This window comes from Osmerus mordax, chromosome 16, assembly GCF_038355195.1.
Source record: "Osmerus mordax isolate fOsmMor3 chromosome 16, fOsmMor3.pri, whole genome shotgun sequence".
In the NCBI taxonomy this organism is placed as follows: Eukaryota; Metazoa; Chordata; class Actinopteri; order Osmeriformes; family Osmeridae; genus Osmerus; species Osmerus mordax.
Genome location: NC_090065.1, coordinates 7,445,638 through 7,470,893, shown reverse-complemented (window position 1 = coordinate 7,470,893; position 25,256 = coordinate 7,445,638). Strand labels below are relative to the sequence as shown.

Genomic DNA, 25,256 nt, shown 5'->3' with positions numbered 1-25,256 from the left:
AATAGGTGTCGCTGTTGTGATAGCGGTGGTACAGACTGCGAGTCTTTCTCCGTGTCCTGCAAATTCGTGCAAGACGAGACAGTACCCATGTCATGTCAGTAGCTGTTTCTCTTTGAAATCTGAATGCTGAATAGGGATCTCTAGCCCTCTCTACTTCTCCATCTAGGTCAAAGAAGTTTACACGTTTTCACAACTCTCGCACCGTTTGAAAGAAAGAGAGATAGAAAGAAATCCGGGAACTCCACGAGGGACATCAGGGTTATTTGAGGCAATTCCTCCCATTACCGCCGTGAGAATGTATAAGCGCACGCACGTGGAAGCGCATGCACTTATATTGGAATGCCTCCTCCAATATAAAGGCACCAGTGAAACATAATAGTTTGTAATTAATTGGAGTAACAAGAAACAATATTTTGCTTTGTGGTTTTGTAAATCAGTGTACAAAACCACAACATTCCACCCTCAACTTTTCGAACAGGGGTACAAAGTTAGCGCAATGTCTGTTTGGAAACAGAACTGGTGGCGCGCGCATATTTTCTGCCGGTGTGCTTGGACTGGTAATAAAGCACGCCTTGCATGAATGAGCAGGTTTGTTCCACCGTACAGGAGAGAACGAGAGAGGGTGTGTGTGTCAGAAAGAGACACACAGAGAGAGAAAGAGGGAGAAGGAGTGTGTGTGAGAGAGAGTTTGTTGAATCATCTGCTCAGGTGTTCAGTAAGACACTCAGCCATGGCCGGGAGCTCGGAGAAAGTGCCTATTGCCTCAGCGGGACCCGAGGACCTCCAACAGTTTATGCCACCGGTAAGGCCTGATGTAAAGCGGGGGCTTTGCTGTTAAGTCTTGAAAATATGTTTTCATGTTCACCTGGTAACACATTTGTTAACTTGGAGACAGCCTAATACTTGAACTGGAATAATCTTACATAAAGCGTTAAACATAGTAGCCTGTAAACCAACATTTTCTGTGATATTTTACCTTTTGAATTTTTAAGACCACTGGATATGTGGCATGGACTCCATCTCACTGGAACCGTTGTGCGTGCACTATCGATTGGATTCTCATTTCTGGTTTAACGCAGGCATACACCCCAGTGGCCGTCAAACCTGCAGCCAGCGGGCGCTTATTGAAGGCCGGGATTGCGGTGTTGATCGCTGGCGCGATTCTTTTGCTGTTCGGGGCCATTGGAGCATTCTACTTTTGGAATAACAACAAACACGTGAGAGGATACCTGTCTCTTGTTTTGCCGCATTGTCTAATGGTCTGTCCTAATCTCGAAGATGCATGGGGATCTTAATGGTCAAATTTAGTTTACACTAATGCAAAGAAATTGGAATAAAGTTAATATGATCGAGTAAACGTTCACAGCGCTCCCAGTCAGACTAGACTGGTGCAGGTGAATGGAAGCCTTGTGTGGGAGGAGGTAGGGACGGAGGGTGGGGGTTCTTCTGCGGTCCAGTTGATGCACCAGGGGCGAGAGGTGTGCGAAGGAATGGAGTTTTAGGAAGAAGTTCTTTTCTCTTTTGTTGTAGTTGTAATGTTGACCAATTTTTTAGGGGGGAATGCCATATATAATTTGGGCCATCATGAACAAAATATAGTGGACGTCTTTAATATAATTGTTTTTGATGTGGCAACTTGCACATAGTATGAAAGGCTGATGCGTTCATATTAGCCTTCTATAATTCGATCAAAAACGTTTGTGCGTCTGCAGGTGTATAATGTCCACTACAGTATGAGTATCAATGGCAAGGTGGAGGAGGGCTCCATGGAGATCGATTCTGGTAACAACGTGGAGAGGTTCCGTACCGGCAGTGGGACAGACGAGGCCGTGGAGGTTCACGACTTCCAGATTGTAAGAAAAAAACACTTATTGCAGCAGACATGGGTGACTGCAACGGTGGCAGCCTCTTTCATGGCAGTGTGTGTGTGTGTGTGTGTGGGTGTAACGTCATAGGGAGATAGACTGTCTCCTGCCTCCTTTCATGTCCCCTCACTCTGTCCCCTCTGTCTCAACCCCTAAAGGGCATAACAGGTATCCGCTTTGCAGGAGGAGAGAAGTGCTACATCAAGACCCAGGTCAAAGCTCGTCTCCCTGAGGTGGAAACTCTCAACAAAGACTCTCTGTTGTTTGACCTGGTAGGGATCAAGTCGGCTCTCTCACGAAGCACCTTTACCTTTTTCTGACTCACAGTCTCACTCTCTTTTCTCTCTCTTCCTCTCTTTCTCCTTTTCTCTTTCTCTATCCACACACATTCACACTCTCTTTTTCTCTGTCTTGCAGACATACATGTTTTCTCTTTCTCACAGACACACACACTGACACCCACCCACACACAAACTCAGACATCCTGTCACTGTTGGATGGAGGCCGTCTGATTATTGAAATCAGTTAGCATAGCCTTGCATATGCCTTGTGCACACATCATTAAACATCATGCAAACTGTCATCTAAGACACACTGTCCTCTACACACACACATGCACACACACCTACACATGTATACACACACAAACACACAATTAACGATTACGCAGAGCTGCTGTAATTGCCTTGTAGTCTCATAAACAATCGTTTATTGTGTGTATGAGTGTGTGAGTGTGTGAGTGTTTGAGTGTGTAAATGGGCTTTGTGTGTTTGGTTCAGATAGGGAGATGTAGTTATAATAGTCACTGCAGGCGGGTCATCTGCAGTAATTCATGATGATGGGAAATATGCCCCTCACACACACACACACACACACACACACACACACACACACACACACACACACACACACACACACACACACACACACACACACACACACACACACACAGACACAGACACAGACACAGACACACACACACAGACACACACATTGGGTTCAGATAAACTCTTATCGGTCCTGCAGAGGAGGGCATTTGTTGTTATTTGTCCCTGGAGCAAATAACTCAACATAAAAAAATCAAGCTGTCTGGTAGGTTGTAGTATAATATTTCTGTCTGTCAATTTTTTGGGATGCTCCAGGAATAGCCCCCTTCTGGGCATTCTACCTCCAGGGTGTGTGTGTGTGTGTGCACAGACTGGATGCACTATGCTATGGTTCTCCACTGGAAATCTCATTAGTTTTTCAATTTGTTTTCAAAAACCTTGAAAATTTAGGCCAACATATTTTTGCATTGTTCAGATTTTAATGAACCCTGATATTCAGTGAGTAAATGCTGGAACCGCGGAGGACAGGGCAGAATCAGCTTAAGGCCTTGGGCATCCCTGATGTTATTGTTCTTACAAACACTGCATTAAAACACATAATTGAAATAATTAACAGGAAATTCCACAATGCATTCAGAATAGTGAAGGTAGGTATTTTGCACGCACAATGCATATTTATTCATGTGCAAACACATTTGTGCAATGCATTAAGAAAATTAAGAATGTCATTATTCTAAACATGTAAATTAGAATATAGTTTTAAGTGTATAATTACCTAGTGAAACAATACATTAATATCCTTTTTGGTTGTAGTGTATTGGACTAATTAAATGTTTGAAGTTTCAGTCTAACCCTAACTAACAGCTTAGTAGCAACAGGCTATGAGCTGTAACTATGTGATCTGTTAGTTTGTTGCTGTTTACAAGTGTGTTTGTTTGACACAGGAAGATGAGGTGATGCCAGCCAAGTTTGAAGAGGATTCTCTGATCTGGGTGGCAGCTGACACACCCCTCTCAGACCCCACCTTCCTCAGCAACAAGATTAAGGATTTGTGTGGGGATCTGCCAATCTTCTGGCTCCGTCCTACCTACCCCAATGGTACCCAATTGACTTGATAAACAGTCCTTTCTTCTTCTAAAGGCAGTTGTTAATGCCTGTCTCACAGATTACATCCAATACTGGCCCAGTCACTGTAATGTAAATAGTGTTAGTGCAGGGTTGGAAGCAGAATCATCAAACCTACATGTGGGATGTCAGTTACTAAGCCTCTATCTCTCTGCAGGAGGGCAGAGGAAGAGGCGGGCTGCCCCCCGTCAGCGTCGCCAGGCAACCGGGGCAGAAGAGGAAGTGGATGTGGAGGCAGAATTCAACCCAGAGAACCCATATCACGTGAGTCCTACACACACACACACACAACTAAAACTGCTTTATTACCGTCGTGTTTTGTTGTCCACTCACATCTGAAATGGTACCTGAGGATGGTGTTTCTGCTCACAGTTTCTCACAGCTGTGTGAGTCAGAGCAGATGCTGAGGTCACTGCAAAGGGCCAAGCCTGTCGGTGCGAATTTGTGTGTGTGTGCATGCATGTTTTGTGTGCATGTGTGTGTTTCGAGTGTGAGCCTGTCTGGACTGACAGACCTCTTTAGAATGGCCCTCCAAAGCCCCTTTGAGTCATTGAGCCTGTGTGAATAATACCACTCAAGTCCCCCTATTCTACCCCCTCCCTCTCCCAAACACACATCATGCCCCCCTCCCTGTATGAAGGCCCACCGTTTCCCTCCTAATCCCTCTTGAGATGCAGAAGCCCCCCTCCCCCCCACACACAGACAACTGGTGTGAGAAACTCTCTAAATCACACTTTGTAATAGTATCCTTTATAATAATGACACTTTGGATTGTCTTAAAGAACACATGTAAATGTGAATATTAGTCTTCATTATATTTTTATTTAATTTTTATATATTACCAAATTCCAACACTTTTTGGTTTTGAATTTCTTTCATCTGAGCACATATTACTGATATCCCTCCTTCCTCCCTGTTTCTCTTTGTCGCCCCCCTCCCCCCCCCAGCGTGGTCTGGAGGGTGACGAGGGCACCATGACCTTTGACCCCATGCTGGACCACCAGGGAGTGTGCTGTATCGAGTGCCGCCGTGGCCACACTCAGTGCCAGAGGATCTGTGAGCCCCTGGGTGGGTTCCACCCTTGGCCGTACCACTATGCAGGGTGCAGGGTGGCCTGCAGAGTCATCATGCCCTGTCGCTGGTGGGTCGGGCGCATCATGGGCATTCTCTAAACACCCCCTGCACCACGGTGTAACAGTCCAGGAGAGAGGAGGACAGTGGGTGGGAAGGGAAAGAATGGAAGGGGAGAGCGGGAAATAAAATGGGAAGAGATAAAAAGAGAGAAAGAGGGAGTGATGTCTAGTTCCCCAGCCACCCGTAATTTCATATGAGATGGTTGGAAAGGCAATAAACAAATAATGTGTATGGCAATGTAATGAACAGTTAATTATAGTCACTTCTTGACAATACCTGAACATAAATGGTATGTTGGTTATGAATATTCAATAACTTTATGCTGTGTCATAAACCTAGGTATATTGCACATGCTGTATAATAACTAACAGGAATGTGCACATAGCACAAACACATACCAATCCCTATGAGATCAGTGAAAACTAAAGTTTTGGTGTAAACTTGTATTTAAAAAGGCTAAAACGTTTACTTCATATTACCTTACTTTCTGTATCTTTTAGCTTGATGATGTAAATAAATGTATGAAATAAGTATTTGTTAGACATAGGGAGTGTAACAGGAGTTTGCTCAGACAGTGGATCTATAGTACAACTTCTTTACGTTCTCCTCAAACTAGTGAGAAATGTTTCTGTCCCGACTGTTTTAACTCTGTCAGACCCCCCTGGCTGTTTTTTTTCATTCACTAATAATAAAGTGTACTAATGGCTTTCTCTTGCAATCTTCCCAAAATTGAGTGATTTTATCAGCGTTTTCAGAAACCGTTACAAAGTGCAATAAACGAATAAACCTTTTGTAAGTAAAATTATTAAGTCATGTTCCCCATTCTTGTTGCAGCTCTATACAAAGTATATATATGTTAAACAATGCAATGACATTAACATAGGGTGAATTCGGGTCATCTGGGATTTTTTTGGCATGCATTTTCTCATCGGAGCTTCCTGATTAACTAGTGCCCTGACCCTTTCTGTGACACCACACCAATCACGTTTTGTGATTTCAGTCACATAACATCCATGCTAAACCTCAAAGTTCTGTGGACTAGACATTGTCATAGCAGGGAAGTTTGGAGTTTAGGTGTCCCACTTTACCCAATGTCCCAGATTACCCAAATTCACCCTACACACACTCACCAAAAGCCCTTCGACATGTCAAACCCAGTAGACCTGAGGGAAGTGTAGCGAGAGTAGAGTTCCTTTCCCCAGTCCTGCAGTTCCAGTCTGCTTTAATGTTGGAGTTACAGTTCTAGAACTCTTTAATGAGACTAAAGACTCTTCAGCCGTCACGCTCTGAGATCTTACCCACGATGCAAAGCGCTTAGCTCCTTTTGATGTCAGGGACCAGCTTCAGGCGAGGGTAGGGGTAAGGGTGGGGGCCGTGTATGTGGGTGTGAGAGAGGGAGCGAGAGAGTAAGAGAGAGAAGCGAAAGTGCGGGTCCTTTCCGGAGTCACAGAGCGGCGTTTGATCGTCACGAGAGATGAAACGATGCGCAGTAAATTTAACACTTAACTCAGTGAGAGAGGGCTGACGATCTGGTGAGGAGACGGATCCATATGAAGGCTCTCGTGCCTTTTAACACCCACTCACTGCCAAGCAGATGAGTGTGTGTGTGTGTCAGATGAGTGTGTGTGGGTCAGATGAGCTTCCTCTGCTGTCAGAGCAAGGTTTAATCTTCCTGCTTTAACCTGCCGGTCTGGGCTGTGACCTCTCTCTTCTCCTTCCTCCCCTCTCTTCCTCTCCTCATTCTTCCCCTCTTGGATCTTCCCAACACCATGCGGGCTGGAGGCTGGATAAACCACCTTGGAGCATGTGGATGGCTGGACAAAGAATGCTAGTAGATGACCCATCCCAACCTTCAGTGAAACACCCACATGCTTGTTGCACAGTGGTGAATGTAGGTTAGGGGGTTGGTGTGAAAGTAGGAGGCAAGCTGAGTTTCATGAAGCCTGCTGAGACAGAAGATACAGGCTGTGAGCTAGGGGCTCTAGGTACCTTTTCTCAGTGTGGCTGACAATAGCCCCCCAACCAACAGCCCTCATCAGCACAGTCAGATTGTTTCTGAAGGTTAGCTTCAAACCTCTGAACCTGTGTGTTAAAAAATGTCATGATCCAAAGATACACAATATTAACTTGATACTGTGATACCAAAACAGAAAAACAAGGTAAGATTGTGACCCAAAAACAAACCATTTATTTACACAGAATCTTGAATCACACACAGAACCTGGTATTAACCCCATGTTTAACATATCCCACAATTTCCAGACCATCAGTATATTGTATTGCTATTGTGGAAAAAAGGTTTGACCTTTTATTGAGTGTACACAAAAATCACATGTGCCCAAAACATGTTTATAACTTTCTTATTGTTTCAAATGTGTTTTTGTTAATTTTATTCTTTACATTTTCTATACAAGATGAAGTGATGGGGACCATAGAAAGCTTGGCTATAGACCCCAGCAGTACAAACTGTCAGACTCCTGGTAAACTGGGAATAAGGGACCACTCAGGGGGTGGATATTTGAAAAACCAAATCCAAAGTTTAAATCAAAGACATCTTGGTTAGGCTTCCTCAACCCTAGTTCTCAGTCCATGGCTCAACCAACCCTCTCCCTTGATCAAGGTGCCAGAACCTGACTACTCTCTGTGACATGTGAGCCCGGGAACTTCTCCAGAATGTTAGCGAAATACTGTTGTTCCAGAGCTGATAGATAAAAGAGCCTGTCAGTTATCTATGAGAGTGGATTAGGAGAAGGGTTCAACACTAGTCCTCTGGACTGGGGCTGAGAGACACGCAGAATCTCTAAAACCAATATTGGTAGATGGGCCTGGAGTGGGAGGTGGGGGTCGGGGGGTTTGGAGGGGACTGGTGGGAGTCTGTTAGAGGCAGAGAAGGGGGAGTCTGTTAGAGGCAGAGAAGGGACTGGCGGGAGTCTGTTAGAGGCAGAGAAGGGGGAGTCTGTTAGAGGCAGAGAAGGGGGGGAGGAGTAGCTCAGTTCAGTACTTCTTCCATTCAACATCATCAGGAGGACTCATGTCTACTTTTCTCTTCCCCACGTCAGTCCAGTTGGTGCTCAGGACTGTACCACCTGACTCCATCTGAAGGAGGTAGGAGGAGAGGGGGGGGGGCAGGAGGGGGGAATGGGGTTTAGGCCAAAATAAAAGTCACACACCGTATTTCATGAAATGCACGATTGATATCCATTGAAACGAGAACAAATATCCTTAACTCGACAGCATCGATAACTGCTTAGCTTGTGAATCCGCAATCAAGTGTGTGCGTGTGGCGCGCGCACGCGTGGACTCACAAAGGACTTGTTCATGGCCCGCTTGACCTCGTCCGTCCCGTCCGTGTAGATCTGCTGGAAGAGGTTGTTGAGCGCCGCATCGCCCTCCAGCTTCTCCTTCTTCTCCTCCTCCTTGATGTCCACCACCACCTTGTCCCAGTTGCGCGTGTAGTGGGAGGACGAAGGGTACTGGTCTGGAAGAGACGCACACACCGGCATCACCATGCGCCTCCACGCCCATACGCCTTCATAGACGCAGGTTAGCTAGACTGAGCCGGGCAGGCCGTTCTGAAGGCGTGCACTGTGGTCATGGAGGAGCACGGCTCCTGACGCCTGCTGATCCAGAGGCAGATAGAGAAGCCGAGCGGGGGGGGGGGGGGGGGGGGGGGTACTCACTGGGGGTGAAGTGTTTGATGTTGGGCTCCTGTCCCTCTCCCTCCAGCTTCTCCCACCTGATTGCTTCAGTCTTCTTCATCTTGATCTCCACCTGGGAGAGGGGGGGGGGGGGGGGGGAGAGAAAACAGAGGAAGAGCGAGGGAAAGAGATGAAACCCTTCCCCCGTTCGCTGTCGTAGCAGCCGGTGACGTGCTAACAAATCAAACCTAACCCTATTAGAGTGATATTACATGTCGCTCTCTATATAGGACGCTTAGAATGACACATCATAATGAAGGCCTTGACAGTGAGCCTCCATCTCGGCCGTGGTGTGTGTGTGATAGGCAGAGATGCTGGGGTATGCGGGGGCACAGCTCAATCTCAAACCTTACTGACAGACACAGAGCACTAACGAGATGTCTGTCAGCCAGAGGGGCCTGTCTGTATATGTGTATATATGTGTGTGTGTGTGCACTCCTACTTTTGCCCGCAACAGCATCTAGAACAGATCATTACAGCAGAACAGAACATGGGACGAGGCAAGAATGGAGAGGAAGAACAGAATTTGGAGGTGGGAAGAGGACGCGGACACACACCTACACCCTCTCTCTCTCTCTCACACACACACACGAGATGCTGAGCAGGATCGACAGGGCACATGCCAGTGAGACACGCAATACACCGAGTTCTTAACCCCCCGTTATGGTGTGGCTGTACCAGCAGTGAGTGTGTGTGCGTGTCTGTGAACAACCAGCACTGTGTCGGTGAAATTAAACAGCATTTCTGCTCTGTTGGGCAATAAGATGATTCATTCATGAGGGTGATGGGACACAGGAGAGAGGTATGGAGAAAAGGAAACAGAGAGAGGAGACAGATGGGAAGGAACAGGAGATTGGTTCTAGAAGCCAATATGATCACTGCAAGATGTTCCCTATGGTCTCATTCTACAGAGGTTAGGAGATGGTGCAGAGCAATGTCGGGATGGTACAGGTGCTTCTAGAACATATTACAGCATGGCTGTCGTCTCTGTGCTTTGCTGAATCAGTGCTGTTGATGCAGGTGTGTGTGTGTGTGTGTAGAGACTGACAAATACCCTGTCCTCTGTGCTTTTGCATGTGTGCTGATAACCAAATGAAAACCCATGCTGTGACCATGCTCTGTGTGTGTGTGCGCGCGTGATACGAGGCCATCCAACATTAATCTGCTGCCACATCTGTGTCTTCTGGCTGTAAAGGGACGTGACAGGGAAGGCGCCGCACGTCTGTGTATGTGTGTGTGTGAGGGTATGTGTGTGTGTGTGACAGGCGAGGCGTTGTCTCTTAAAGGGATGTGACAGCACTGCCACATACAGGGCCACCACCCACAGGACCCCAGGGGCTACACACACACACACACATACACGCACGCACACACGCACGCACACACACAGGGAGTTCAGTCCCGTGTCTGAAGTCCCACGTGTCCCTACCCCCCGTCCCCTCTGCCCTTCCTCGTATGCCTCTCCTACTTTCAATCACCACGGGTTTCAAAACAAACTCAAATAAACACACAAAATAAATAAAGAAATACATAAACATCCTCAGACACTGACAGGCGTGGAAATTAAAGTGGGAGCCGACGTGTTATCTATTCCGCAAGAGGAGATGAGTTAGAAATGAGAAGAGTGTGTGTGTGTCAGTGAGAGAGTGTGTGTGTGTGTGTGTCAGTGAGAGAGCATGTGTGTCAGTGAGAGGGTGTGTGTGTGTGTGTCAGTGAGAGAGCGTGTGTGTGCGGCGCGTAGCCGTCTGCTTTGATCAAACATGCTGGTATGTAATTGGCTCCCTGTTGTCGTGGTGACCCCAGGGGTTAGAAAGTCTGTCGTGGTTGAAGACAGGAGGAGGTCAAATAGGGCAGCACTGACAAGAATGTGAGAGGACACACAAACTGGAACACACATATATACACACACACACACACACACACAGAACACAATCTCACGCACACACGCGTACACAACCTTAGGGAACACCGACATTCTGCCAAGATGGCACAAGTGTGTTAAGAGCTTTGCGCGTGTGTGCGTGAGCACATACAGTGTGTGTGTGTGTGTGCACAGGCTGAGCCTTCCCCTTCTCGGGTGACTTTAAAGAGAGCAGACAAGCGAAGCGCTAACCCTGGGAAAGGGGGGGGGGGGGGGGTGAAGGGCCCCTGTTCCAGGTAGCGGAGCCAGGGACAGAGCTGGCGACCGGAGAACAACATGGTAAACTGCTGCATTAACCAGCAGCCTGGGAGGACGGGGCCGTTGTTGTGACTGCTTCTCCCGGCTGCTCTCTGAGGGGGCCGTCCCCGGTCGACTGCTGGCAGAGAAGAGCCCCCTCTCATGAGGCTGCCTGCTCAGCTCACAGCAGCAGCAAACAACACGGAGCGTTCTCTTCCCTGGCGTCTGTCTGTATGGCACTGTAACATGGATGGCTATTACACACAGACTCTCGCTCTCTCTCTCACACGCACGCACACCCGAAAAAGTCAAATGAGCTTTTAAACTGGCCCAATTGCACAATGCAAAACAAGGAATTCGCTTACCATCATATGTGTTTTAATATTGGGTTGAAGTGTCTTATGCAAGGTAAGTGTGTGTGTGTGGGCAGCAAGGCCGTGCGTACCCCAGGAGCCCGGTGGACCAGGGAACAGACAGGGCTTTGTGGGGAGGGAGGGAGGGGGGGGGAGAGAAGGGAGAGAGGGGGGGCTTGAACTCTCTCTTCTCCACCTCCCTCTGCCTCTCCATCCCCTTCTCCCTTTAAGGCTGCGCTCTTGTGCGAATATGTGTGTGTGTGTATTTAAGGTGTGTGTGTGTGTGTGTCTAGGGCAGACTCCTCCCCTGTCTCTAAGACTGGGCTCTTGTTTAAGCTTCAGCACACGTGCACCTCTGGTATGCGGTGTCTACTGTTGCCATGGCGAGGGGGGAGATAGAGAGAGAGTGTGTGAGAACGGCCGCTGTATGTGTGTGTGTGTGTGTGTATGTGTGTGTGTGTGGGTATGTGTGTATGTGTGTATGTGTGTGTATGTGTGTGTGTGTGGGTATGTGTGTATGTGTGTGTGTGTGTGTGTGTGTGTGGGGAGGGGTGGGACTACCTTTCTCAAGTGGAAACTGGGTTTTTTGGAGTTTTGCTAGCAGTTGGCAGGATTTTCTAGATGTTTCTGGATGTGTATCGCCGTGTATACCTCTGGATGTGGTTTCAACGCTGCAGCCTCTGCACTGGACAGAGGACACCAGCGGAGCGACCCAGACACAGTGGAGTGGCTGTGTTGGCGGGTTTTAAAAGCCACAGAGCTGCTGAGAGCTGCCAGAGGAGCGTCGGGGAGGGCGGGTACCTTGGTGGAGAGGATCTTAAAGGTGCTCTGCTGAGGCACGATGGGATGCAAGAGGTGAAAGCTCAGGCCCAAATCCTCCCCCGACGCCAGCCGGATGTTGGCGGACAACTACGAGGGGGAGAAACACACACAGACGCACGCGTTACAAGACACACACACACTGCGTTTCACACGTCGACACTCGTCCTTTTGATGTAGGACGCCGAGCCAAGAAGAATCCTGGTAAAAATGCACTTGACATTTGCAGTGCACTATGGCAGAGGAGTCCCCTTGTCCCTGCGTGTGCTGGTCTCAGGGAAGTGTGACGGCAGGGACACACTGTCCCCATGGGGCAGGGGAGGGGAGGGGGGGGGGGTGAGACAGCCGCTAACAGCACAAGTGTCTATCACTCTTTTGGAGGGACAGGCTGACAGGTCTAGCATCTCTCCCATTCATAGGAGGCTAAGTGTCAGTCTCTGGCCCGCACACAAAACACACACAAGCCTAGTGTATCTGCACCACCGTGGTGGAGTAAAGATCTGTCATGTAGGGGTACACAGTTGTACCTTGCCTTCAGAGTGAGGTTAAGAGACCCTGGTTTCCCTCTAGTCACCCCTCAGGAAGGGGAAACACAGAGCGCTGCTGTTTGTGCATTTTCCCTCTGAAGGCTTTCCTGCAGTGCTGATATGACACTTAGGGGTGGCAACATTTGGAAGGGTATTCCCAGGATCTGTGCTTGGGGGCGCCTTCTTCAAGGCACTGCTGGAGGCATGGCCACAGGGAATGGGTGTGTGCGCGTTTTAAGTGTGTGTGTGAGACAAGAGAGATGCCCGTTTCATCTACCCCCAGTGCAAGCCGAAGGCTATCCCATAAAGCTTTCTCTACAAGTTCCAGAAACAGAACATCTATATGGCTCTCCTCATCTCCATCTTATATATTCTTCACATTTTTCTGCCAAAGAGACTGTGTGTATGTAGTGTTACTCGTGTACCTCTTTCTCCGCAAAGCTGACCAAGACCGCGTCCTTTTGGGCGTTCTTCACCATGATGGTGACAATGACCTGGGACTCTGTTTGGTACCAGTCGTGTCTGAGGGAAACACACACACACAACCACATGTGGTCAGGTGGCTGGATCAAACATGCCTAATCAGCAGGTCACGATCAGTCTACTTACTTCGCCGGTGGTGCAGCAGATGGCTGCTGTAGCATCCAGTCATCCCAGAGAGATAGAGAGAGAGAGAGAGAGAGAGAGAGAGAGAGAGGGGATAACAAGTTAGATGAAAAGATGGACAAAAACAAACAGATGACAGAGACACAAAGGGATCCCAGAGGAGGTTTTTTTTCCCAGTAGTGTGGGCGAGCCTGATCTGGAGATGCTGAGATCAACAGCGCCCCCAAGTGGTGTAGGGAGAGCGGAGGCAAGCGCAGCACTCACCATGTTGGCATTGCCGTTCAGACTCTGTTCTGGAAGAGGAGAGATGACCATTTATTACACACACATACACACACCAAAACATTACATCCTGGAATAGCTGGATGTGTCCTAGTCCCACCAGACAGATACTAAACTTGCGTCCAATAATCTATGCTCGTATTGCACAAGCATGCTTCCATACACACCAATGGAAACACGTACATAAAGTCACACCGACACACACACCGCTCTCTTAGGATGACAACCACCAGTTTGTTTACTGGTCCATCCACGCCCATGAAAAGCCCTGTGAGCCCTAACAGGCCTGATCACCGTTTACAAACCAGCTATCATACATTATTTACTGCTTTCATTACCGAGACGGGAATGGGTGAGAGACCGAGATGCAAGGAGCCGGGGAGAGGGAGTGATAATGTTGCGTAAATGAGGTCGCCTTTGAAATGGAGAAGTGATGGGAGCACACTGGTGGGGAATGAAGATGGTGTGTGTGTGTGTGTTTTGATGTGTGTGGGGGTGTGAAGCAGAAGCATGGAGAAGCAGCCAGTTAGTGGGTTACTAGTAAACAGCATCATTAAGCGCATGAAAGGGGCACTGGGCCTATGCTGAGGATAACCGAGGTGTGTGTGATTGCATAAGAATGTTTTTTGGAGTTCACTTGACAATTTTGAGAATGCATTAACACAACACAGAGGTCATATTCGGGTGTATGTGTTACACTTTCAGGGAGTTATGTAAATGTTCTAGACCAAAGCAACATGCCAGCTCCATCCACACACACATATATGTATATGTACGTCTGTCCCACTTACTCCCCATCATTTCTTCACAGCGCTGGATCCAAACTTCAAAATCTTTGTCTGAATCTGTGGGGTGCAGACAGAGAAAACAAACCTTAAGGGGCTATTTGCCACTTTCTTCCATACTTAGAATTATGAATCAGACATGATGTCATAGACTTGATGTTGACAGCTGTCGACAGAAATGCCTGGAACCAACATGGCAATTTTGGATTGCATTTAAGTTTGCATTGATGGGGCTCTCTCGCATGTTTCCCCCAACCTGGCTGATTTTGTAGCCATGGTTGAGGGCTGGGTCTGATACAGGCATGTATCTGTGCTGTACACAGGATTTCTGTCTGGTCTCACCATTCAGCTGGTGTCCCTGGGTGAAGGCCTCGTGTGAGGACTCATAGTGGTTGAGGTGGTACTCTGCTATTCTGCAGGGTGAAAAGCGCAGAGACATAGAGAACAAATTTTAACAAAAAAAGTGTTTTCACCGAAGGTCAATTGAATCGCTTGATCGCTCACTCACCCTGTTCGCATGAAGGCAAGTGCAAGGCTGGGCTGTAGCAGTTGAGCTTTCTTGGAATCGTTGGCAGCACCTACAACAGCAGTGACATCATGCACATATACATACTACTTCAGTTTGTAATGATTGTGTCATGGAGCAGTCAGTCGTTACAGTCCAACATCCACAGCTTTTAAGCATGAGTTGGTGGGAGCCTGGGAAAATACTTACAACTGTAGTTTTTGAGAAGTAGGTGGGCATAGGCTCGTTGGCAAAACCACTCAGCATTATCAGGATTTCCCAACAAGGCTTCATTCAGCTCCTGAATGAAAACATACATTTACATACATCGAGATCAGTGATTAGGATCGCAAGCACAGTTTAGATGTGGGAGTCTGCCGATGGATGATATGCCTACAATGGCAAGTGTAGATTGAAAGCGTGTCAGTTCGTTGACATTCAGCTAGAGCTAACTAGCTCACCCGATCTATTTCAAATAATTACTGGTGGTATTTTTAAAGTAGCTGTCTTGGCTAGCTACCTAATACCGGATGATTATGTCCGCTGCATATGGGTGATAATATTTACATTCTTGACATCCCTTAACCCTGAAAACAAACAGTTGATAGCTAGTTGGAGTTTGGATAGTAAACATATGCAAGCAGGTAGAAATCTTTAAATTCGTAGTCTCAACCAAAATAGCACTCGCTGTACTAGCTAGCTAGTAGTAACATGTTGCGAGCATAATCATTTGCTCAATGTTTAACATGTGTGCACTCTAGTTAGCAGGTTGTAAATGTTAGCAAATGTAAATTAACTGTTTAAGAACTAGGCTAGCTAGCCAGCTTTCTAACATACGGTAGCTAGCATTAGCTAGCTGATGTTTACCTCCAAAGCTTTCTGGGGGTCCTCATCTATGCAGCTATCTGGGAAACTGCTAGAAACGAAAAAAGAGCCACAATTATCTTGCTGAATGAAATCAAAGGTACATAAACAGTTACTAAAATTATTTGGATAAACTTGCCGTTCGGTAGCCATGGGTCTAGCTAAAATATTGTGTCGTGAATGGACAGTAGAAAGTTCTGGATGGCAAAACGAACTGTTAGCAACGGTCTTGCCTGTCAGCAGTGGTATACCTAGTTCCTACAGTAGCTAGAAAACAAAGTAATAATATAATGCTGCCACCTACCGACATGGAGTGCTACATACGACACAATATGTGTTATGGCACTTTATTTAACTTTATTACTATTGTTGCACTACCTCCATTCTTATTTATTATTTTGCTCATACTGGTACTATCGGTCCTTGTATTTTTTTTTCTCAGTTTTGTCTTGTTGTCTATTTGTGATGCTATAGCCTGCATGGAGAATACCAAATCAAATTCCTAGTATCTGTATAACAATGTAAATAAGAATCTTCCCAAATATTTTTTTTATTATCAAATTAGACAAATTAACACATTGTATACAACAAAAAGAATGGTACGCGTTTACCTTTATAACTCCACCACAAATACATTTAATTGTGAGCACAGACAATTGCAAGGGCAGTACCCTAGTTAGACGTTTAATTTTATTTGTAAAATGGTCCATAGATCTTGGTAGAATTCACTTGTCTGAATCCTAGCAACAAATTTAAGACCAAGGAGGTAAAAATCAAAACAATACACTTTTCTGTAATTTATTCTTACTCCTTGCATAGACAATTAAGTTTGGGTGGGAGTATGTGCGGAAACAACATTTTACAATCCTGAGAGACAGCTGGCAAGTGTCAACAATATAAAGTTGCACAAGTTCACAAAAAGTATATATAAGACAAAACACATAAATACATAAAGAAATATATGGTGGAGTAAGTATATTTACAGTCATAATAGAACAGTATTGAGTGCAGAAATGCTAACATTAAGATACATTAAAATAAGTATATAGGACAGGTTTGGTCTATATCCCTTTTTTTGTTTGTTGATTGTCATTCATGAGAAATGTTCCCAAGGCACTGGTGATTGGTAGATTTCTAGTTTATGATTTCTACACGACACAACTTGTATCCATTAACAACATTCATAATGTTAGTCTGTGGAATGCATATCAAGAAGAACCGGTTTAGAATGCAGCTGGTGTGTTTTCTTCAGGTTTGTTTAATCCTGTTCTATAGATACCTTTGTACCAAGCATGCTATTCAAAACAGTACAGTGGCCCACATTAAACTGATCTGGAATGTCTTTGGTTAAGAGTTGCATCAGGTCGGTCTGAAGCACAAGGAAAGGTGGAAGAAGGGACAGGGACAGGGTGTGTATTACAATTAGTGCAAGGCAATGTTCAAGGCAAATGTGAAGTGTGTGTGTGTGTGTGTGGGGGGGGGGGTTGAGAGAAAGAAAGAAAATATAACAGTGTATTGATCAGAGTATAAGCTCCCATACAATGGAGATGAAGTGCAAGCAGAAACAGCTATACATTTCTGCAGAGTGGCTGTAGATTCCAGTGCATGTTTTTGGTCTCTGGTTGAAGATCTAATAACTTCTAATGGCGTCTATAAGGGCACAAAGACTTCTAAGATTGTAACTCTCTAGAGGGACTCCCAATCAGAAAGTTATTGTCACAGGCAATTTTGTTGTTGGGTTGATGTTGCCCTGATGACAAGGCACTGACAGTCTGACAGGGCATACTGAGTTAGTCCTGAGACTGCTGCCTGTGTTTTTATTGGTCAAAACTAGTGAGGGGTGCTAGCTGCAGGGTCACTATCTGAGGCTGGCTGGCAGGCTGTTTAGAGACTAGCTTCTCGTCTGTGGCAGTAGTCCCATCAGGGTGGTTCAGCACCTGTATCACCCCATGCTGACCTTCTGTTTTATTGCTACTAGAGGCTTGTTTCTCACAAAGACTCCCGAGCAGTTGAGCGGTTTTGAAGACAGACGCGTGGCCGCCTGGCTGCAGAGACTGGACTCTCTCGAGGTTCTGTAGAGTCCGCAGCATCTCAGCAGACACGATGGGCAAATGCCTCTGCTGGATCAGACTGTCCCCTGTGGACCTGAGGACCGTAGCGCGCTGGGCTGGTGCTGAGGCAGAGGCAGGGGGGCGAGGCCTTGATCTGGGCTGGCCCGGAGGTTTCGTTTCCCTTGTTCTGGTGGAGGTCTTTCGGCCAGGATGGTGGACAGGTCTAGAGGCTGGGGGTGAATGCTCATAGGAACCTCCATCATCACTAGAAGAACTGTCCTCTGGGTTGTCACAGATTGCGTCGTCATCACTATTATCCTCCTCCTCCTCTTCTTTATCATCATTATCAGCTTCTTCTTTACCATCAGTGATGTAGACCATGTCTTCAGGCAGCGAGGTGAACTGGTAGACCAGCCTCTGGCCCTCCACCTTGTTTAGGATACCTCGCTGGTAATAATACCTGAATGAGCACAGAGCAGTAGTATTACCAAACTGCACACGCACACACACACAAGTCAGTGCACAAATGCATACACATGCGCGCGCGCACACACACACAAGCAATACTTTGATATCTGTTGCACAGCCATCACAGATCAACAACATAAAATCAAATGTATCCAACCTGAGGGCTCTGCCCATGGTCTCATAGTTCATGTCTGGTTTATTCTTGTGTTTTCCCCAGAGTCTGGCCACAGCCTTTGAGTTGACCAGCTTGAAGATTCCTGCATGGGGATTGGTCCATTTGATGTAGCGGGGGCAGGCTTGCCTATCCTGGAGTAGCTCCATCAGGAATTGCCACAGGTATAACGTGTTGCCTGACACACAAACACACACACACACACACACACAAAGAGATGGGCGGTGCAGTAGCTCCCCAGGAGAGAAGGGAGACAGACACAAACCAGATGAGACCATTTAAACATAGAGGGAGTTTGTTGTATGTCTTAGAGAGAATTAGTGAGACAGGAGATATGGAGGGAGGAGAGAATACCTTTTTTGTATTTATACTTGCTCCTCTTCACTATGATGTCAGGGGTTGGTGATTCAGGCCTGCTGTGTCGAGGTTTCCTCCCTGTAACAGACAGTGTGGTTAAAAACTGGGAGTCAGTTGGCTGAGTGGTGAGGGAATCGGGCTAGTAATCCGAAGGTTGCCAGTTCGATTCCTGGTCATGCCAAGAGCGTCTGCTAAATGACTAAATGTAAATGTAAAAAGCGAGTGATGAAACTAAAGAACGAGCACATGTTTTAAAACTAATAATGTAGGTTTGTAGTCCTGTTCATCCTGTGCACAACAACAAAAAAAACTGACCTCTCCTCTTTTGTGGCTGCACCACAACATTCTCCACAGGGGATGTGAACCACTGAGGCTGGTCCACAGCTCCCACAATCCCCTCTGCTGACACGGTCACCTGGGTAACAGGAGCGGTGATGACATCCCCAAGAAGTGGCACAAACATTTGGGCTGGCAGGGGGAGGATTGGAACAATATTAAAATTGAATGAAATAAAAAGTTAATAATTAGGTGGTAGTGGAAGGCATTATATTTTTTACCAATAAAATTCCAGATGTTTAGATCTATAGATAGGTATGTGTGTGTGTGTGTGTGTGTGTGTGTGTTTGACTTACAGTAGTGCTGTTGCTCCAGGAGAGTGTCAGTAGAATCCATGTTCAGGATAGTCTCAGCAGCAACCAGTGTCTCCATGGTTTCTTCATCCCCACTCTCACACCCCTCCACTGCATGAAGAAAGGCAGACAAGACAGGCCGGAGAGAGATAATAAGAGAGCAGAGAAGAGAGACAGCGTAAATACACGGAGTGCAGGACTACTGCAGTGATATGTAAGACCTTTGGAAGGAATTTGGAGGGAACTGTAGGGCACTTATTGCCAGCTGTTTTTAAGTTGTACCCAGGTACTAGTAGCTAGCTACCAAACAAGTTTGCACTCCACTGTCTAACAAAGACAAAGGTTCACCAGGTTAAAGCAAGTTAGCCAGAACATGACAGATACCCAACTATGCCAGCTATCCAGCCATGTAGCGAAAAAGGGTATTTAATAGCAGTACCGTAATTTGCTTGATAGTTAGCTCTAGAAAACTCTAGTTTTATTAGTTGTAGACTACATGCAATTGGCTTTACTAAACGCTGATTAAACTTGGCTTATAAAATAATCTGCGATCCAGCTATTACTTTAGCTAGCTAGGTAAAAACAGTATGTTAGTTAGCTAGTTAGCTGTTACTGTAATTGTTACAATTAGTTGACTGATAAATGTCTGAAAAAATTTAACGTTTGATACCGATGGATTATACATTAATGACAACACTCACTTTTGCAGATGGCTTTAATGTAGCTACTGTGGATAGATTAGGTAAACTCTACATTCCAGAAACAGTGGCCAACTTAAAGCTAATGTTCAAGCACTAGCTACGTAGCTAGCTAGCTAGCACTGTCTGAGCAGCTAGGAATGTTTTGTTTGACTTCCTGCATTTTGAGGGGGTGGTTCATGTCAAGAGGATTCCGGTGTTGTACCGAAATCGGTAACCTATCAAAACCGACCAGGGGTCGCTGTTCTAGGTACAACACCGGTACGCATACGTAGATCCTCACCTAATCAAGGTAAAACATAATGGAACTCTTGAATTACAATTCATTCAACCAAACTGTTGTAAGGCAAGAGTGTGCCTTTCAGTGGTTGAGTGTGAGTTAGAGTTACCTGAGAGTGGATGGACGTCAGAGTGTGTTTGCTCACAGACCAGGCCTGAGTAGGAGAGTAGATGTGCGTGGGGGACCTGTTCTACAATCACTGCAGGGAACGCAGAATGCTCCTCAAGCTGTAAAACAGGTAGACAACTGATGCAGTAAATATACAGATATGCTAACACAAGTGCAAAAGGTCACACGCACACACAAACACACACACACTTGAAGAACAAGCCACTCTTACCTGAGGTCCATTGTTGACACGGTCACTGGCATACTCAAAGATGAGCTCTGTCTGCTGCAGCATGTTTAATTTTTCAGAACACAATTAAACAACTCTATGGTGACATAATCTCAGCGTACCCATAGGTGTAGAACTGGATTGTATTTATGATGATACCACTGCAGAAGTCCTCACGTTCCAGAGCACAATCAGATAAGGTTGTGTTCCACTGAACCAGAGGTTCCAGTTTTTCCGCCCTGACTGTTTCAGTGTCCTTGAATCTAACCTTACCTTGCGGTAAGTTTCTTAGTACATTTCTGGCAGTAACTGTCCAACTTATGATCCACACTCCAGGTTAGTCTGTCAAGTCTGCGTACACCAGGTTGCTTGTGATGAGGGAAGTCCTGCTGCACACAGTTAACTGTAACAGGTCAAATGTGTAGGCGTTGAACAGAGACAGGTGTCACAGTTATTTGTTCTCTCTTGTCTTGCTCTCAGTTTCTGTTGACAATGAGGAAGTGGAGCCTGCCAAACGGCCCTGTGGTCTGAACCTGACAAAAAGAGAAGCAGAGAGAGAGAAAGAGAGGGAGAAAAAAACGACAGTTACATTTTCGTGACATTTCAGCATGTGTGTCACATTCATATGCTCAGCGCTGTTATATTTGGCAAAAATGTTTATAGTTTCCTTTAGGAGGTTTGCCCAAACAGAGTAGACAGCACCCCTACCCCCTCTTCACTTCACAGCACAGTTCTTATCTGCCTTCTAAAACAGGCCAAACTAGCAACAGGAAGTAGGCATCCGGTCTGCATCGCAGTGTGTGTTTTTTGTCCAGTACATGCGTATGTGTGGGCGTGCGCATGTGTACGAGGAAGGGAAAAGTCAAACATCAGCAGCTGTATGGGCTCAAATAAGGCTGCACATTCACCATGCACTTTCCCACTTCTACTTTCTATCTATGTAGGCTTACAGTGAGTGGACGTGTGCTTGGTATTCTTACTTTCCCTCTAATACTCTTCTTTCCTTTAATCTTCCTACGTGCCCTGTTGTTACCATGTCCATGCACCCTTCTGCTTATCTTATCTCATCCCTTCTCCTCCTCTCGTCTCATCCTCTCCTGTTTTCTAACACTATGTCCAGTCCATTCTTCAATTGATTGATCTGCCACCTCTCCACCAATTAAACGCTCCTTCTCTGTCCTTCTTTTCCATCCCTCCCTGGTTCAGTTACACCACCTCAATTATTCTCTCCTCCTACTTCCTGTCATGCTGTCTCCATGGTGACGTGATTGATGCTTGCATGGGATTCGTGGTTTAGGGTTAGTACCTGAAAATCCTGTTCCTGCTGTTGTTGTTCATAGCAAGACATCTCTGCCAGAGATCTCAAATTACAGTGCCACAGTACCATGACGACACATTATCATGCTACACACCTGTGTCTGCCTAAGCCCCTCCTCCTGTGAGGGCTAAGAAGGGACTCTCTTAGCTCATATACATCTTTGCAACGAGAGGAGAGAAAGACTCATGCTGGTTGAACTAGGTTGTCATCTTAGCTTCCCAAGCATGTTTTGCTTAGTCTTGGGATGTAGTATGTGTGCATGTATGTGTGTGCAGGTGTGTTTGTGAATGCTTGCATGAGTTTTTTGTGTTTTTCTGCATGTGGTGTAAGTGAGACTGAAAACAAGACATGAGCAAGGCATTTATCAAACAGGAAGCACTGCCAAGTTTACGAGTACCAACTTCCTCTTGATAGGGCCATTGTTGTCTCTGCTGACATCTTAGGGTCACATGAACGCATGCCACAAGAGCCGTTGGCCTCAAAACATTCAAATGATCTGTCCTAGGCCTCCTGTTAATTCAAACATGCCCCCAAACAACATCAATGTGAGGAAAGTGAAATGTGCATAGTGGAACGATGAAATTCTCCCTCTGTTATAGGACATTGATTCTCAGATCAGCATTGCCAGCCATCTGGACATGCTCAAAGCTGTTTCTATGTCCACAGGCCTGATGGTTTCCCCAGAGGTAATGCTAACAAGTAGGCTCCATTGTCTCTGTGTTAAGTCTCTGGTCGTACAGGTCTGTCTCTATGGTCGCACTCATGTGATCCATCCAAGTCTGTGAAGTGGCTGCCAGGCCCCAAAGGACTCCGATAAGCTCCGTAGCACACTCATTTCCAAGTGTGTGTGTGTGTGTGTGTTTTGTGTGTGTACGTGCGTGTTTGTGTGTGTGTGTGTGTGTGTTTGTGAGCGAGGCAAGGCAGATAAGAGTATAGCAGAGAGGAGATGATAAGCCCCTGCTGTTGCTTGGGGTAACTAGAACTGGCCAACCTAGCACTGATAAATATGATGTGTGCAAAATATGGTTCGGGGTGGGTGGTTGTGATTATATTCCTGCATACAGTATGATTGTGTGAGTGAGTGTGCACCTGCTCACATGTCCATATTTATAATTTAGAAAGTGATCTTGACATGATTAACATTGATCATGGGACTACCATGCTGAACAGAAACACAGAACCACTTTCACTTTAGCCCACACCCACATGGTTTCTGTGAACTCTGTTCTGGTCATTACATCATCTGGAGTCTTAGCTACTTAAGTAGATACTCAACATAAATTAATCTTTGGAAAGACTACTGTAATTGAATAGAGGCTTACCTTGTGTTGTTGATATGCTGTGTCTGTGTAGCAGCTGGCTGTAACTTCCAGGTCTGAACAGGAAATTGTTCTCTCCGCACTGACACCAAACAAGCTGCCTTTTGGCTCTGAGCTAGGATCAGCGTATCCACCACTAACCCTAACCTAAAACACTTCTAACAGACCCGAGATCAGCTTTTAGGAGGAAAGATTCTCCCGCTCGAACAAATAACTGCTCTGCTTCCGTTTACTCCTGAGACCCCTCCCTCTGTGGCTTTTGATTGGTTACCTGTCCGTTGAGTTGAGGTTACTCATAGCAACCATTGTTAGCAAAGAGCAAAGGTAAACAAAGGTCTATTTGCAATGTAAAGCACCAGGGATCAGATCAGAGCACACACAGACACGCTCACACACAGACATGCACACACATATACACACATGCATACATACAAAGCAACACAACTGTTGCCTGGGATATTCTGGATATCCTCACACTTCAGGAATAAAATCAACATGTAGTTGCTCTACAATTACACAGCCACTAGTGCTCCCTGGTGGTCAAAGTGTGTGCAGTGCCATCACATGTTCTGTCCCAAGAGGAGTTGAATAAGGGACTGAAATGTAAGGCCTGTAGGAGGCCCTCTCTGTCTCCTGACTAGATTGGGAGTGAAATAACCTCTGATTCATCTGATTGACTGAGCCCTTGACCACAGAGATTGGTCAGCTTTGGTCTGCATGTCCAGAATCCAATCAAGTCTTTCCGGGGTAGATCAGATGGAATATAAGAGAACAGGAGACTTAAAAACTGTCTCCACTATCGTGGGATCTTGGCTTGTTTTTTTCTTCTCTTTCCGCGTATTGAGCATCCATAATCTTGTTCAAGAATGTGTTGGTTTGGCTCAAAGAGAAGGAAACTCCCATATTGTTATTATAAAGTAGCTGAGGACACAGAGGCAGAGGGTTTATTACTACAACGTGTGCATGTGTGCATAGGGAGGTCAGATGGCTGAGCGGTTAGGGAATCGGGCTATTAATCAGATGGTTGTTGGTTCGATTCCTGGCCTCGTCAAATGACGTTGTGTCTTTGGGCAAGGCACTTCACCCTACTTGCCTCGGGGGGAATGGGGAATGTCCCTGTACTTTACTGTAAGTCGCTCTGGATAAGAGCGTCTGCTAAATGACTAAATGTAAATGTGTGAATGCGTATCATGGATGTGGATCCATGTGCGTTTATCAAACTGAAAATATGTTTGTTCAAGATTGAAAACTGATGAACAAACATTGACAAATGTTCATTCAAAGGAACTTCAAACTGATCAAACCTGTGTTATGCATCAATGGTGTGACTACATTATCCTGTTCTATTGTGTGTCTTCCCCCTTACAAAGCGAAAGGGCTCACCGCAAATTCCAACCTCTCATACCTTTGCGTGGTGTTCTCTTGGCTGTGTTAGGCTCTTGGCTAACAGGCAGTTAAACATTTTTGCCTTGAAGTGTTTTTTTTTTTTTACACACACACACACCCACACCCACACACACACACAGCTATTTTCTTTGCTTTGTCCAAATGTTAGTGTAACCTTAGCCAGACAATTCTCCTCCTTGCACTGCTAGTCCAGACGAAATGCACTCAACAGCCTGCATCCACGAGTGTGTGTAAAGATGTGTGAGTAGAGAGCGACAAAAGACAATAGCAATTAAAGTTAGTGAAACAAAATACTATTCTGTGAACAGAAACCAAATAAAGACAAACACAGAGTTCTTGAACATTTATTCAAGCCAACTTTTTCCAGAGTTCTCTTTATCAGGAGATAAAACTGCCAAGCACAGCGAAAGAGCCCTGCAGAGCCTGCTGTGAGAGTGTGTGGAGGGCTTGTGAGTAATAGGAAGCAGAGAGCTCAGATGTTTTGGGTCACACACACAAGCTTCTTTATTGATCTCTTGGGCATGGCATTGATTGAATAAAGAGCCTGGATAGGACACTGGGTTTTCTCCAAACCACCCAACTAATCTCAAGCTGTCTTTGGGTAGGACATGGAGGTGGAATGGAGAGAGGGTTGGAAGGGGAAAAGAGCTGGGGAGAGTGTGGTAGTAGAGA

General features: G+C 46.0%; 3 protein-coding genes across 8 annotated transcripts; 1 reads left to right on the top strand and 2 right to left on the bottom strand.

The window, feature by feature from the left end:
* Positions 1 to 648: 648 nt before the first annotated feature.
* LOC136958671 (leukocyte cell-derived chemotaxin 1-like) lies at positions 649 to 5,733 on the top strand. Its single transcript, XM_067252736.1, has 7 exons — positions 649 to 802; positions 1,080 to 1,217; positions 1,713 to 1,853; positions 2,024 to 2,137; positions 3,637 to 3,790; positions 3,975 to 4,081; positions 4,765 to 5,733. The coding sequence occupies exons 1-7, from the start codon at positions 731 to 733 to the stop codon at positions 4,987 to 4,989; spliced, it is 951 nt and encodes a 316-aa protein (XP_067108837.1). The 5' UTR covers positions 649 to 730; the 3' UTR covers positions 4,990 to 5,733.
* A 2,063-nt stretch (positions 5,734 to 7,796) lies between these two features.
* On the bottom strand, positions 7,797 to 15,774 carry sugt1 (SGT1 homolog, MIS12 kinetochore complex assembly cochaperone). Of its 3 annotated transcripts, none has more exons than XM_067252733.1 (13): positions 15,688 to 15,774; positions 15,552 to 15,597; positions 14,895 to 14,985; positions 14,688 to 14,757; positions 14,522 to 14,592; positions 14,186 to 14,239; positions 13,377 to 13,405; positions 13,116 to 13,141; positions 12,932 to 13,028; positions 11,962 to 12,069; positions 8,632 to 8,722; positions 8,257 to 8,429; positions 7,797 to 8,047 (listed from the first exon to the last, which is right to left on the bottom strand). In XM_067252733.1, the coding sequence occupies exons 1-13, from the start codon at positions 15,699 to 15,701 to the stop codon at positions 7,946 to 7,948; spliced, it is 972 nt and encodes a 323-aa protein (XP_067108834.1). In that variant the 5' UTR covers positions 15,702 to 15,774; the 3' UTR covers positions 7,797 to 7,945. The 3 variants fall into 3 exon arrangements, with proteins under 3 accessions (XP_067108834.1, XP_067108835.1, XP_067108836.1); XM_067252734.1 differs by having other exon boundaries at positions 13,116 to 13,138; positions 15,552 to 15,600; positions 15,688 to 15,770; XM_067252735.1 differs by having other exon boundaries at positions 15,552 to 15,600; positions 15,688 to 15,768.
* Positions 15,775 to 16,082: 308 nt separating this feature from the next.
* LOC136958669 (ETS-related transcription factor Elf-1-like) lies at positions 16,083 to 23,319 on the bottom strand. Of its 4 annotated transcripts, none has more exons than XM_067252729.1 (8): positions 23,181 to 23,319; positions 20,544 to 21,073; positions 20,313 to 20,430; positions 19,229 to 19,336; positions 18,912 to 19,064; positions 18,594 to 18,674; positions 18,225 to 18,417; positions 16,083 to 18,059 (listed from the first exon to the last, which is right to left on the bottom strand). In XM_067252729.1, exons 2-8 carry the CDS (start codon positions 20,604 to 20,606, stop codon positions 17,366 to 17,368), a joined length of 1,410 nt encoding a protein of 469 aa, XP_067108830.1. In that variant the 5' UTR covers positions 20,607 to 21,073; positions 23,181 to 23,319; the 3' UTR covers positions 16,083 to 17,365. The 4 variants fall into 4 exon arrangements, with proteins under 4 accessions (XP_067108830.1, XP_067108832.1, XP_067108831.1 ...); XM_067252731.1 differs by lacking the exon at positions 23,181 to 23,319 and adding an exon at positions 21,249 to 21,325; XM_067252730.1 differs by lacking the exon at positions 23,181 to 23,319 and having other exon boundaries at positions 20,544 to 21,216.
* Positions 23,320 to 25,256: the final 1,937 nt, after the last annotated feature.